The 10,397-nt window shown below is 52.4% G+C and overlaps 6 protein-coding genes across 6 annotated transcripts; 3 read left to right on the top strand and 3 right to left on the bottom strand.

The window, feature by feature from the left end:
- Nucleotides 1-245: 245 nt before the first annotated feature.
- BO94DRAFT_527598 (uncharacterized protein) lies at nt 246-1,640 on the bottom strand (the record flags this gene model as incomplete). The annotated part of the gene is made up of 2 exons (XM_025610392.1): nt 940-1,640; nt 246-847 (listed from the first exon to the last, which is right to left on the bottom strand). The coding sequence occupies exons 1-2, from the start codon at nt 1,196-1,198 to the stop codon at nt 246-248; spliced, it is 861 nt and encodes a 286-aa protein (XP_025462358.1). The 5' UTR covers nt 1,199-1,640.
- BO94DRAFT_300618 (uncharacterized protein) lies at nt 1,424-2,541 on the bottom strand. The gene is made up of 3 exons (XM_025606743.1): nt 2,465-2,541; nt 2,018-2,395; nt 1,424-1,957 (listed from the first exon to the last, which is right to left on the bottom strand). The coding sequence occupies exons 2-3, from the start codon at nt 2,247-2,249 to the stop codon at nt 1,650-1,652; spliced, it is 540 nt and encodes a 179-aa protein (XP_025462357.1). The 5' UTR covers nt 2,250-2,395; nt 2,465-2,541; the 3' UTR covers nt 1,424-1,649.
- Nucleotides 2,542-3,434: 893 nt separating this feature from the next.
- Nucleotides 3,435-5,219, top strand: BO94DRAFT_300603 (putative integral membrane protein Pth11-like). The gene is made up of 6 exons (XM_025606742.1): nt 3,435-3,894; nt 3,944-3,980; nt 4,028-4,095; nt 4,145-4,518; nt 4,569-4,639; nt 4,701-5,219. The coding sequence occupies exons 1-6, from the start codon at nt 3,697-3,699 to the stop codon at nt 4,961-4,963; spliced, it is 1,011 nt and encodes a 336-aa protein (XP_025462356.1). The 5' UTR covers nt 3,435-3,696; the 3' UTR covers nt 4,964-5,219.
- Nucleotides 5,220-6,643, bottom strand: BO94DRAFT_300565 (cyclin-dependent protein kinase). The gene is made up of 3 exons (XM_025606741.1): nt 6,425-6,643; nt 6,344-6,367; nt 5,220-6,288 (listed from the first exon to the last, which is right to left on the bottom strand). Exons 1-3 carry the CDS (start codon nt 6,464-6,466, stop codon nt 5,476-5,478), a joined length of 879 nt encoding a protein of 292 aa, XP_025462355.1. The 5' UTR covers nt 6,467-6,643; the 3' UTR covers nt 5,220-5,475.
- A 169-nt stretch (nt 6,644-6,812) lies between these two features.
- Nucleotides 6,813-8,950, top strand: BO94DRAFT_540169 (hydroxyacid-oxoacid transhydrogenase). The gene is made up of 3 exons (XM_025612854.1): nt 6,813-7,697; nt 7,744-7,802; nt 7,849-8,950. Exons 1-3 carry the CDS (start codon nt 7,279-7,281, stop codon nt 8,853-8,855), a joined length of 1,485 nt encoding a protein of 494 aa, XP_025462354.1. The 5' UTR covers nt 6,813-7,278; the 3' UTR covers nt 8,856-8,950.
- A 179-nt stretch (nt 8,951-9,129) lies between these two features.
- BO94DRAFT_478031 (glycoside hydrolase family 43 protein) lies at nt 9,130-10,208 on the top strand (the record flags this gene model as incomplete). The annotated part of the gene is made up of 2 exons (XM_025608673.1): nt 9,130-9,851; nt 9,908-10,208. The coding sequence occupies 2 exons, from the start codon at nt 9,130-9,132 to the stop codon at nt 10,206-10,208; spliced, it is 1,023 nt and encodes a 340-aa protein (XP_025462353.1).
- Between the last annotated feature and the right edge of the window lie 189 nt (nt 10,209-10,397).

Raw genomic sequence — 10,397 nt, 5'->3', positions numbered from 1 at the left:
AGAAGAGATAATATAATTAAAATAATAATAATATGAATATATATAATAATAAAAAGAAAGAAGGCAGTAGAACAGTAAAAGTATAAATAAATCACACAGGAGACTGTAATACCTGTAGAAGTAGAGGGAGGAAGTACATATATGGCAGGAACAGGACCACTGTAGCTACCTGTGTACGTCGACCAATGAGAGGCGGAATAAACACGAGTTTTACATTTTTGGGGGAACCGGTATATTTTGACAGTTCAAGAATGACGATATCCCCCACTCCCCATCATCTCCTGCACCTCCCCTCTATTCCCATGCCCCAACTCCGCCAACGGCGTCTTCTCCATCCTCCCTGAAAACCACCCATGCCCATTCTGCTGCATGCCTCCTGCTCCTACCTGGTGCTCCATCACATACCCTCCACTTCCACTGACACCAGCAGCCACCGCTGCCGCAACTGCTGTCCTCCGACGCCCCCGTTCCCACAACGCCCAAATCGCCGCTGAAACGGCCAGCACACCCAAGGGCACACCCACGCCGGCCCCCACTGCCGTCGCATTCGAAGTCCCACAATGCGATCCGTTGTCTGATGCAGAACACATCGTTTCCACCACTGTGGCTGTGGACATTGTCCCCGTAGAAGTCGAGGTAGCTGAACTGCTACTGCTACTGGTGACATTCTCTAGCGCTGCCTTCCCCAGTATCATCTCCCCGTCATCCAGCGTAAATGCTGTATCACCGTCCACACACTCCGATGACCCGTTGTTCTTGACTTGAAATCCGCAGCAGTATTTGGAGTTTCCGGAGCTGTCGGAGCCGATGCCGATGATGGGGGCGCCGCCAGTGGGGTTCTTGTTTGCTGTTGTTCATTATTAGCATTAATCTCAAGCAGGGAGAATTGTATATAAGGAAGGTGAAAGAACAAGAGACAATTGGATGAAGAGGACTTACCGCAATGCGAAGGACAATTATCACCCCAGTCTTGGTCCGTGCAGGCTCCCCGAAACAACAGATAAGGTTGGCTGCCGACGCCGATGCAATAGCCATTGGTCATGCAGATGGCGCCGGAGTCGCAGCAGAAGGTGGTCGAGTCGGAGGTGCAGGGGACATTGGAAGTGGCAATGGATTTGTCGGGGTGGTAGCAGGTGCGTGCGGTGGTAAGGGAGATTAGGAGGGTTAGGGGAAGTATGGTGAGTAACATGATGGCCATGCGTAATGTTGGAAATTATTGTTAAATATTTGGATCAGATAAGATCATTAGAGAAGTGTGTTAGTATTCCTGTTGAGAAACATGGGGAATCAGGGACAAGGATGTCTGTCGGGTCTGCATTGACATAAATACGTGGGTGGTCCCATATCGCTTGGACGGCATTGCACTGAATATCGGTGATGGGACTTTGCTTGGCAATGAGTTGAGAAGGGGGCGTGTGCTACCTATCCTGCTAGGAGAAAGATGGCTAGGCTTTTAGGTATATTAAAGCCGTCCCACTGGACTAACACGCGGCTGAGCGACGGTTGTATGAAATGTGCCCCAAGCGGCGCTAGCGTGCTGGCAGTATCTGATCCTGTTTGAGAGGCGGGTAATTGAGTAATTTGTATACAGTTGCGGGTTTTTGAATGACGGCCAAGATGGCGCAGCATTACAGACCTTGTTCAATTGCTCAGCCTGGTGCCTGACACATGGTGATGAGGGGGTGGGTAGCCAGGATATGATAACTGAACGTACTCGAGAAGGCCAATAAGATCGACTGGTGATAACCCCTTCTGCTGCTAGCGCGTCGCCTAGGCTGGTGGGGGCCAGTGGGGGCCGAGCATTGATGCTCCGCTCCAAACCGCTCGCCCACCGTCTCGCAAAACTCGTCCAAGATCATGATCGCGCTGGTTGCGTTGAATCCATCGCAACGAAAACTGGCATGTCCTCGTTGCTTTCTGTGATGGAATGGTATCATGGGTGGGACTATAGGTATATCTTGTTTTACTATAACTTGAGCTGATGTTCTTGGCAACGAGAAGGTTATTTTCCACTTACCGTGAAGCTTACGCAGTGGATCCTGCTTGTCATGATAATTTGCGTGTGAAAGATGGTGTTTATCATGAGGATTCTTTTCATTCGTTGAACGAAGGTACGCAGCCAAAAGAGTAAGATTTGCTGGTCTGGGCCGGGCTACTTGTCTGGCACCGTGTCTGTGGCCTGGACTCCGCACACAGAGATCATCATAGCCGAGTAGTCCATTTGTGATCATATTCCCATTATCTACCATGGAAGGGTCTCTAGGATAGTAGTCACAGAGCCGTCTGAATCATTGCTATGAGGTGATAAGCCCGGGTTATGCAGCCTTTGGTTTTTCTGAGAGGAACCGATAGACATATATCCGTCGCAAACACTCGTTTTCATGGAGATGGTGCTCTGAAAGAAACGAATCCCGGTATTAGCATATATAGCGTTGTGTAAGTATAAACATTGATAGGGACTTGCTCGACTCTTTATATGACCAAGAAAATGCGGGCGTCCGAAAATGGGTGACTGCTGACAGGTCATTATGCACGCTGAAGGCAACAAAGGATGACCCGGTATTGCTCATTTTGCCACTTTAGTGGATCACCTTGACAGATAACGGCTGCTAGTTGTAGGGGGGCTGCTGAAAAGATGTTAGAATGTTGATGTTAGTGATGTGCGAAAAGAAGCCCGAGAGAATGGCGACGGTCACGGGACTGAGCAAGAGTTTGTTCTGGAAACAAAACTTCCAAGGCCCAGTCGGCGAAAGCATCATCCAAGCTAGTTCTTCATACTGCAGCGAGGAAAAGGAGAACACAAAGACACGAAAGTTGGACTAAAAAGGCACCGTCCTGTTCCCATGGCAAAAGGGATAGACAGGTCGTCTACCCGCAGCACAGGGCCACATTGCCAAATAATTATCTCGAAGGATTCAACTATGCCACCCCTAAGCGAGCAGAACTCAAAAGTGAGTCTGCAACTGCAAGCAAGTGGGGGTTCGGCAAAAAGAAGATGCATCACGTCTGGGAGTTGATACATCCGATCGGTGCCTGCCAAACCTTATCACAATCAGCCACGCGAGATGAAGCAGTGCCACGGCTTCAATTGACTTCCAACCTGCCGAGGCTGGCCCGGTTTTCGGCAACTTTGGAAGCAAGGGCTGCAGCGCACAGACAAGGCTGGAACTATGCTCCTCGTTAGCCTGTCAGTCTATCACTTGACAGGGGTTTAACTGTGTCTCAAGTCACTGATACATGTCGAATCCGAGCCTCGAGGCTACCCCTCCGGGTTGCCCCCCGCAGCCCTGTCTGCCTCACCGAGGGTGAACTCATGTACGGAGTTGGTATCCCTGCTATGATCTCCAGTACCCCTGCGCTCGGGGTCCTGGATTGTGGGTTTCTAGGGCCGTTTAGCCCCTCCCCATTGTTGTGGCGTGTCTGTCATTGGCTGTGCCTTGGAACAAATGTGATGTATGGACGCTGAATATGCAGCTGCAAATTGGTAACCATGCAGATCAGGATACGTCCAACGTCCCTAGGCTACCAGCCCTTCTCCCTACCCAAAAATAGGCCTGTCAAGAATTATTTATGAGGATCGTTGTCTGCAACAATGCCTCCGATTCCAAATACCTGCAGCCACGAACTATCCATCACCTGCAAGCATCAACCTGCAGTCATTCTACCCGACCATAGTCTATCCTTACCACCGCCGTTATGTCGTTGGATCAAGTCTCAGATAGTGGCACCTCGGGTGACTTTGAGCATCCCAATCAGAATCTCCGCCGGTCGGTTATCATTGCACTTTATTTCGCTTTCATTTTGTCCACCGTTGCAGTAGCCCTGCGCCTTCTCGCCAGAAAGATCACTGGTAGCAAGTTGTACCTGGATGACTACCTCATCATAATAGCTTTGGTATGTCTTTTGCATCGCTCCAATGAATCATACTAACGGTCTGTGGAAGCTTTTCAAATATGGCTGTTCGATCGGTGTTACCATTCGTGAGTTATCCATCCCCAACCCATCCCTACTTTCTAACCGGTTACAGTTCTGTTCAACGGCCTGGGATCTCACATCACCATGATTCCACAAAAAAACCTGACAGTTTACTTTAAGGTTTGTACCCAATGCTCAGCTAAGGATTCAACTAACGAACTGCGCCTAGATCGGATGGTCCAACTCTTTCGTCTACACCTGCTGCGTCGCATTCATCAAATTATCCATCCTTGCAGTCTACAAGCGGCTGTTCGCAGCCAAGAGCATGACAATCTCAGTAAACATTGTCGGAACAATTGTTATTCTTTGGGCCCTGAGTGTCAGCATTGCCGGTGTCTTGAACTGTGTCCCAGTGCACAAGTTCTGGGACCGCACAGTCCCGGGACACTGCGTCGACACAGTCAGCTACTACTATGGCCAACAAATCCCCAATATCCTCACGGATGTGGTCCTCCTGGTCATGCCATTGAAGAGTGTCTGGGCTTTGCCAATCTCAAAAGCACAGCGCCTGTTGCTTTCGGGAGTTTTTCTCGTGGGAATCCTGTATGACTCCTCTCCAATGGCCCGACCCACGCTCATACTAACCAACTCAGGACTCTATGCTTCGACATCGTCCGTCTAGTCGCTATGATCCAGCTCACCCAGGCCGGTCCAGATATCACCTGTAAGCCTCTATCTATTCCCCCCCTATCCATCTATACCATTATCGCTGACCATTACAAAAGACAACCAAGTCCCCGTCGTAGTCTGGACCTGCATGGAAGCAGCAGTGGGAATAACAGCTGCATGTCTGTCACATATCCGACCACTATTCAACGTCAAGCTCTGGACCCGACTCCGGACCTCTTCACAGGAACCCGAGAAGAGGCAGCTCAACTCGGCGACCTCTGAGGCGTTCTCGACCGATCGGACACTCTTCGATCCCTGTGGTACTCAAACTACGATCTACAGTGGTCATGAGGCTTGTGTTGAGGCAGGGAAAGCTTAGTTGCTATCCCGACCTAGTCAAGCAACCTGGCGGGAAAGCTCGTGGCACTACGTACCGACATTATTCTCTAGCAACCTTTCTGCTCCACTCTTTTGACCCTTTGACCTTTCATCGAAATGTATATAGATGCCTAGTTCTTGTTCATCAATGCGATACCCTGACAGAATTCCAGACATGATATCGTTTTGAATGACATATATAGAAGAAGGTCAAGACGGTTCGCAACTTCCGGCAAAACCAAAAACTGTAGCAGGCAGGGCAGTGATTGGCGGGTGTACGTTACCAGTGGGTGTCTCAGAGAACGATAGCATGAGAGCCCCCTTGTGACCGGCTGAAGAAGTTCCCCCGCAACCAACCCCTCGGTTTCAAATTCTTCCTTACTTACTACCGACATCCGGCTCAAACCAATCCCTCCAGGCTGAATAGTCCTCGCATGACTCCTCGCATCAACAAAAGTACCCTAGCAGCTCAGAGGTAACACCAGGGCAACCAACCCTCTCATCCACACTTACTCATTCCAGATCATCAAACCAAGCATGTCTCAACGCCTCCGCAGCACTAATTCTCCTCTCAGGCTGCAACCTCAACATCTTCTTCATGAGATCCAGACCCACCGCATCTATCCGCGGCACCAGCCCCCTCAAATCCTGTGCTGCGTAGAGCGGGAAATCTGCCCGGTACTCGGGTAACCTCGACACACCGGGCCAGGTCCCCTCACACGGCGTGCCCATCACCTTGAAGATTTTCTGCAGTTGGTCTTCGTTGTTTGAGCCCGGGAATAACGATCGCCCCATGTACATCTCTGCGACGATGCATCCGATGGACCAGATATCGATGCTCGTGCTGTAACTTCGGCTTCCGAGTAATACGTCTGGTGCGCGGTACCATAAGGTCACGACTTCATTGGAGAAGGTGTTCACGGGGATGCCAAATGCGCGCGCGAGGCCAAAATCGGCGAGTTTGAGTTGCCCCTTGGTGTTTACGAGGAGGTTCTGGGGTTTGAGGTCGCGATGGAGGATGCGGTTGTCGTGGCAGTAGGCGACGCCGCAGAGAAGTTGGTATACGAAGGATTTGATGATCGGGGACTCGAGCTGGCCGTGAGTGTCCATGTAGCGCTTCAGGTCCTTGTCCATGTATTCGAAGACGAGCATGAGCTTGTTCTCGGCGTGGATGACATCGTGGAGGCTGAGGATGTTCTCGTGGTGGAGTTCTTTCATAAGGGAGATTTCACGGATCGCGGTCGAGGGTGTGCCCTCTTCGGTGTCGAGAGCAATTTCTTTCAATGCTACCAGCTCTCCCGTTTGGCTGTTGCGGCCTTTGAAGACCTATCTTGATTTAGTGGGGTTGTCTGGTGGTGGTGTGGTGGTGGGTTGGAGGTACCGTGGCGTAGGTGCCTTCGCCGAGCTGGGGGTGTCAGTGGATATTGGAATTGAGTGTCGCTCGGGCGGTGGTGATGCTTACCTTTTCCAGCTGCTGGAAGGAGTTGGGTGGCGTTCGTGTCATGGTGGTGATGTTCTGCTGGGAGGTGATGATGGTGGATGGAGAGGGGGAATTGTCGGGGAGGCGCAGTAGTTGAAGGATCGACTGTGGCGACCTGACTGTCAGGCACAAACCCCGCTAATTCCCCCTGGTCTGGTACTCTTGGGGCCATGTATATCCCCAGGTCGATAGGGTAATTCTTGCTAATCCGTCAAGGCTGCGGGTGCGGAACAGGATGGCCGCGGAATGCCGGTCATTGGTGGATGCCGCTGGTCGGAGGCCTAAGCTCAGGCTGGGCCATGGCGTGAGTGCCGATGTCGTCTGACATGATCCCCAAGATGCCTGGATACAGATGTTGCGTGGAGAGCCCCAAGCAGGATGAGGCGGGCGGCCTGTCGATATACAAAGGCCCAATGTCCACGAACAATCAAGGACCTCGGTACTTCCCTTTCGGGTATCGCCGGGCCCGACCCGAGGACTGCGTCTGGATCATCCCTGTGCTTAATTTCGGGCAATGTGAAGCCGATTGCATCATTCGACCTCTGCAGCGAATGAAGAAAACCGTTCCGATCCAAACACTGTTCGAGGCGTGGGGAGTGACGATTGAAGAAGAACGAAGATGGCAGGGAGGCTGATTATTACCGGGGTCGGCTTTCTGTCCGAACGGGATCCCCGCATTTGCTCCCTTCTCCAGCTTCTCCTCCTCGGCTGCTTCTTCTCTCCTCCCTCTGCTTCCGACTCGCCTTACTGCTTTCTTTCGTCTTTTCAACTTCCTTCAATTCATTGACAATTTGCTTTGATCTCCTCCTCTCCAGTTCAACACACGACCCCGCATTATGGTCTCCGCCGTCCGCGTCGCCCCCTCGGCCGCCAGCAGAGCTCGCAACCTGCTGCGCACCGTCCAATACACTCATCCTCCTTCATGTCCCTGTCATTCAAATCCCAACCACCATCATCACCACCGCTCTCCCACACTCGCCGACCATGTGCGCCGCCATATGGCCACCCCCACGGACCCCTCTCGTCGGAAAGAATACGCCTTCGAAATGGCCGCTTCTAGCATCCGCTTTGGCCCTGGAGCGACAAAGGAGGTCGGCATGGATTTTGCCAACATGAAAGCGAAGCGAGTATGCATTGTGACCGACGAAAATGTGTTAAAGTTGGATGCCATGAAACAAGCGGTGGAAGGCCTGACACGGGAGGGGATTGAGTTCACCGTCTTCGACAAGGTCCGCGTGGAACCCAAGGATAGCTCGTGTGTCACCCAGTCATACATTTCGTTCACCTGTTGACTTCCACAGTGTCAAGGAAGCAATCGAATTTGCCAAACCATACAATCCCGACGCTTTCCTCGCCGTAGGTGAGTATCGACCCCGTGTCATCCCTTGATCCGGCTAACGGCCCAGGCGGTGGATCGGTTATTGACACCGCCAAACTCATGAACCTCTACACCGTCTTTCCGGACGCCGACTTTCTCGACTTTGTCAATGCCCCGCTGGGTAAGGGGCTGCCGGTTGACCGGCCATTGAAGCCATTGGTGGCTGTGCCGACCACCGCAGGTACCGGCTCGGAGACCACAGGCACTGCCATCTTTGATCTGGTATCCAAGAAGGCCAAGACCGGCATTGCGCACCGGAATCTAAAGCCGACGCTGGGCATCTGCGATCCGATCAACACGCGCACCATGCCCTCGGCAGTTCATGCTTCCTCCGGTCTGGATGTGCTCTGCCATTCGCTGGAGTCGTGGACGGCGATTCCCTACAACGAACGGACACCTCGTCCGACTAATCCGATAAACCGCCCCGCATATCAGGGTGCGAACCCTATTTCCGACATCTTCTCCCTGCAGGCACTGAAGAGCACCGTCAAGTACCTTCCCAGGGCTGTCAGGGACCCCGATGATTTTGAGGCGCAGTCACAGATGCTTTTGGCCGCCACCCTGGCTGGTGTTGGCTTTGGTAACGCAGGCGTCCATCTCTGCCACGGCATGAGCTATCCGATCTCCAGCCAGAACCCGGGATATAAGCATGCAGGCTACGCAGTGGACCACCCAATCATTCCACACGGTGTGTCAGTGGCAGTGACTGCACCGGCCGTCTTCCGATTCACCGCTGCCTCCAACCCGGACCGACATTTGGCGGCCGCGGAGGCATTCGGGGTGGATATCTCGAACGTGAAGCGGGAGAGCGCGGGCGAGGTCTTGGGAGAGGCGCTGGCCAACTTCCTGGTTAGGCTTGGCGACCAGCCCCGAGGCCTGAAGGATCTGGGCTTCAAGGCGGGGGATATTGACTCCCTGGTGGAGGGCACAATCCCACAGCAGCGGGTGTTATCGCTTGCGCCGACGTTGAGCGGGGAGCTCGAGGCTGAGAAGGCTGAGTTGCGGGGGTTACTGGAGGAATCCCTGGAATATTAGCGTGTATATAACGACTAGTTTGAAATTGCATGACATTTAAGATGATGGTCGCCGTGCCAAGTGGACTAGTGTGCACCTTCCCTGACAGCATCCCCGAGATTGCAATCAGGCGACCCCATCATGCACCTTTCGGACCCCCGCATTCTCACCCGCATTCTTGCAGATCCCCTTGGTTATATACCCAACCACCTCCCTCTGTTGCCATTACTGCAACTTTTTTCTCACCACCACTTCGACCATGGCTCCTCTCCACATGACACCCCTCTATCTTGCCATGCTCCCACTCCTCCTCCCCTCTACTACCGCACACCCGCAACAACCTCTTCCTCAGAACTTCCTCACCTCCAGCGCGTCCCTGAATTCCTTAGCTGGCAATCCCGTCTTCCAGGGCTGGTACGCTGACCCAGAAGCCCGCCTCTTCGACGGCCAATACTGGATTTACCCGACCTACTCGGCCGACTACAGCGAGCAAACCTTCTTCGACGCCTTCAGCTCTCCTGACCTCCTTACCTGGACCAAACACCCCACCATTTTGAACATCACCAACATCCCCTGGTCGACAAACCGTGCGGCCTGGGCACCGTCCGTAGGCCGGAAGGTTCGCTCCTCCACGAAGAAAAATTTGCACAAGCATGATGATAGTGAAGAGGAGTATGACTATTTTATGTACTTCTCCGTTGGCGACGGGACGGGCATCGGCGTCGCCAAGTCCACCACCGGCCGCCCAGAAGGTCCATATGAGGATGCCATCGGGGAGCCCTTAGTTAACCGCACAATATACGGGGCTGAGGCTATAGACGCGCAGATCTTCCAGGATGATGATGGACGCAACTGGTTATATTTTGGGGGGTGGAGTCACGCGGTGGTGGTGGAGGTGGGAGAGGATATGGTGAGTTTGAAGGGAGACTATCTAGAGATTACTCCGGAAGGGTATGTGGAAGGGCCGTGGATGGTGAAGCGAAATGGGGTGTATTATTATATGTTCTCAGTGGGAGGGTGAGTTACATCCCTTTGTCTCTTGGTTGTATCGCTGCTAACTGGGATTTGCACAGATGGGGCGACAATTCTTACGGAGTTAGCTATGTCACTGCGGAGTCTCCCACGGGGCCATTCTCAACGACACCGAAGAAGATCTTGCAAGGGAATGACAACGTCGGAACCAGTACAGGCCATAACAGTGTGTTTACACCCGATGGAGAGGACTATTATATAGTATATCATCGACGGTATCTCAATGATACGGCGCGGGATCACCGGGTGGTGTGTGTGGACCGGATGTATTTTGACGACAACGGGGAAATCCTGCCGGTGAATATTACTGTCGAGGGAGTAGAGGGTCGGTCATTATCCTAGACAGAGATAGACCTTACATCAGATGAGGAGGAGCATTGTTAATACGAAGGAAGATCTCATTATCCAGCGCGACTTCATTTATATCGAGCTGTATCATCACAAAGCCCTCCACGAACTACAAGTATGCTCTGGGAAATCTCACGACTTGCCTTAATATCGCGGCTACTACTGTATAGAACAAAAGCATAT

The sequence above is a fragment of the Aspergillus sclerotioniger genome (genome assembly GCF_003184525.1).
Source record: "Aspergillus sclerotioniger CBS 115572 chromosome Unknown BO94scaffold_43, whole genome shotgun sequence".
NCBI lineage: Eukaryota > Fungi > Ascomycota > Eurotiomycetes > Eurotiales > Aspergillaceae > Aspergillus > Aspergillus sclerotioniger.
The sequence above is the reverse complement of the archived record's forward strand: the minus strand, read 5'-3'. Positions and strand labels throughout refer to the sequence as shown.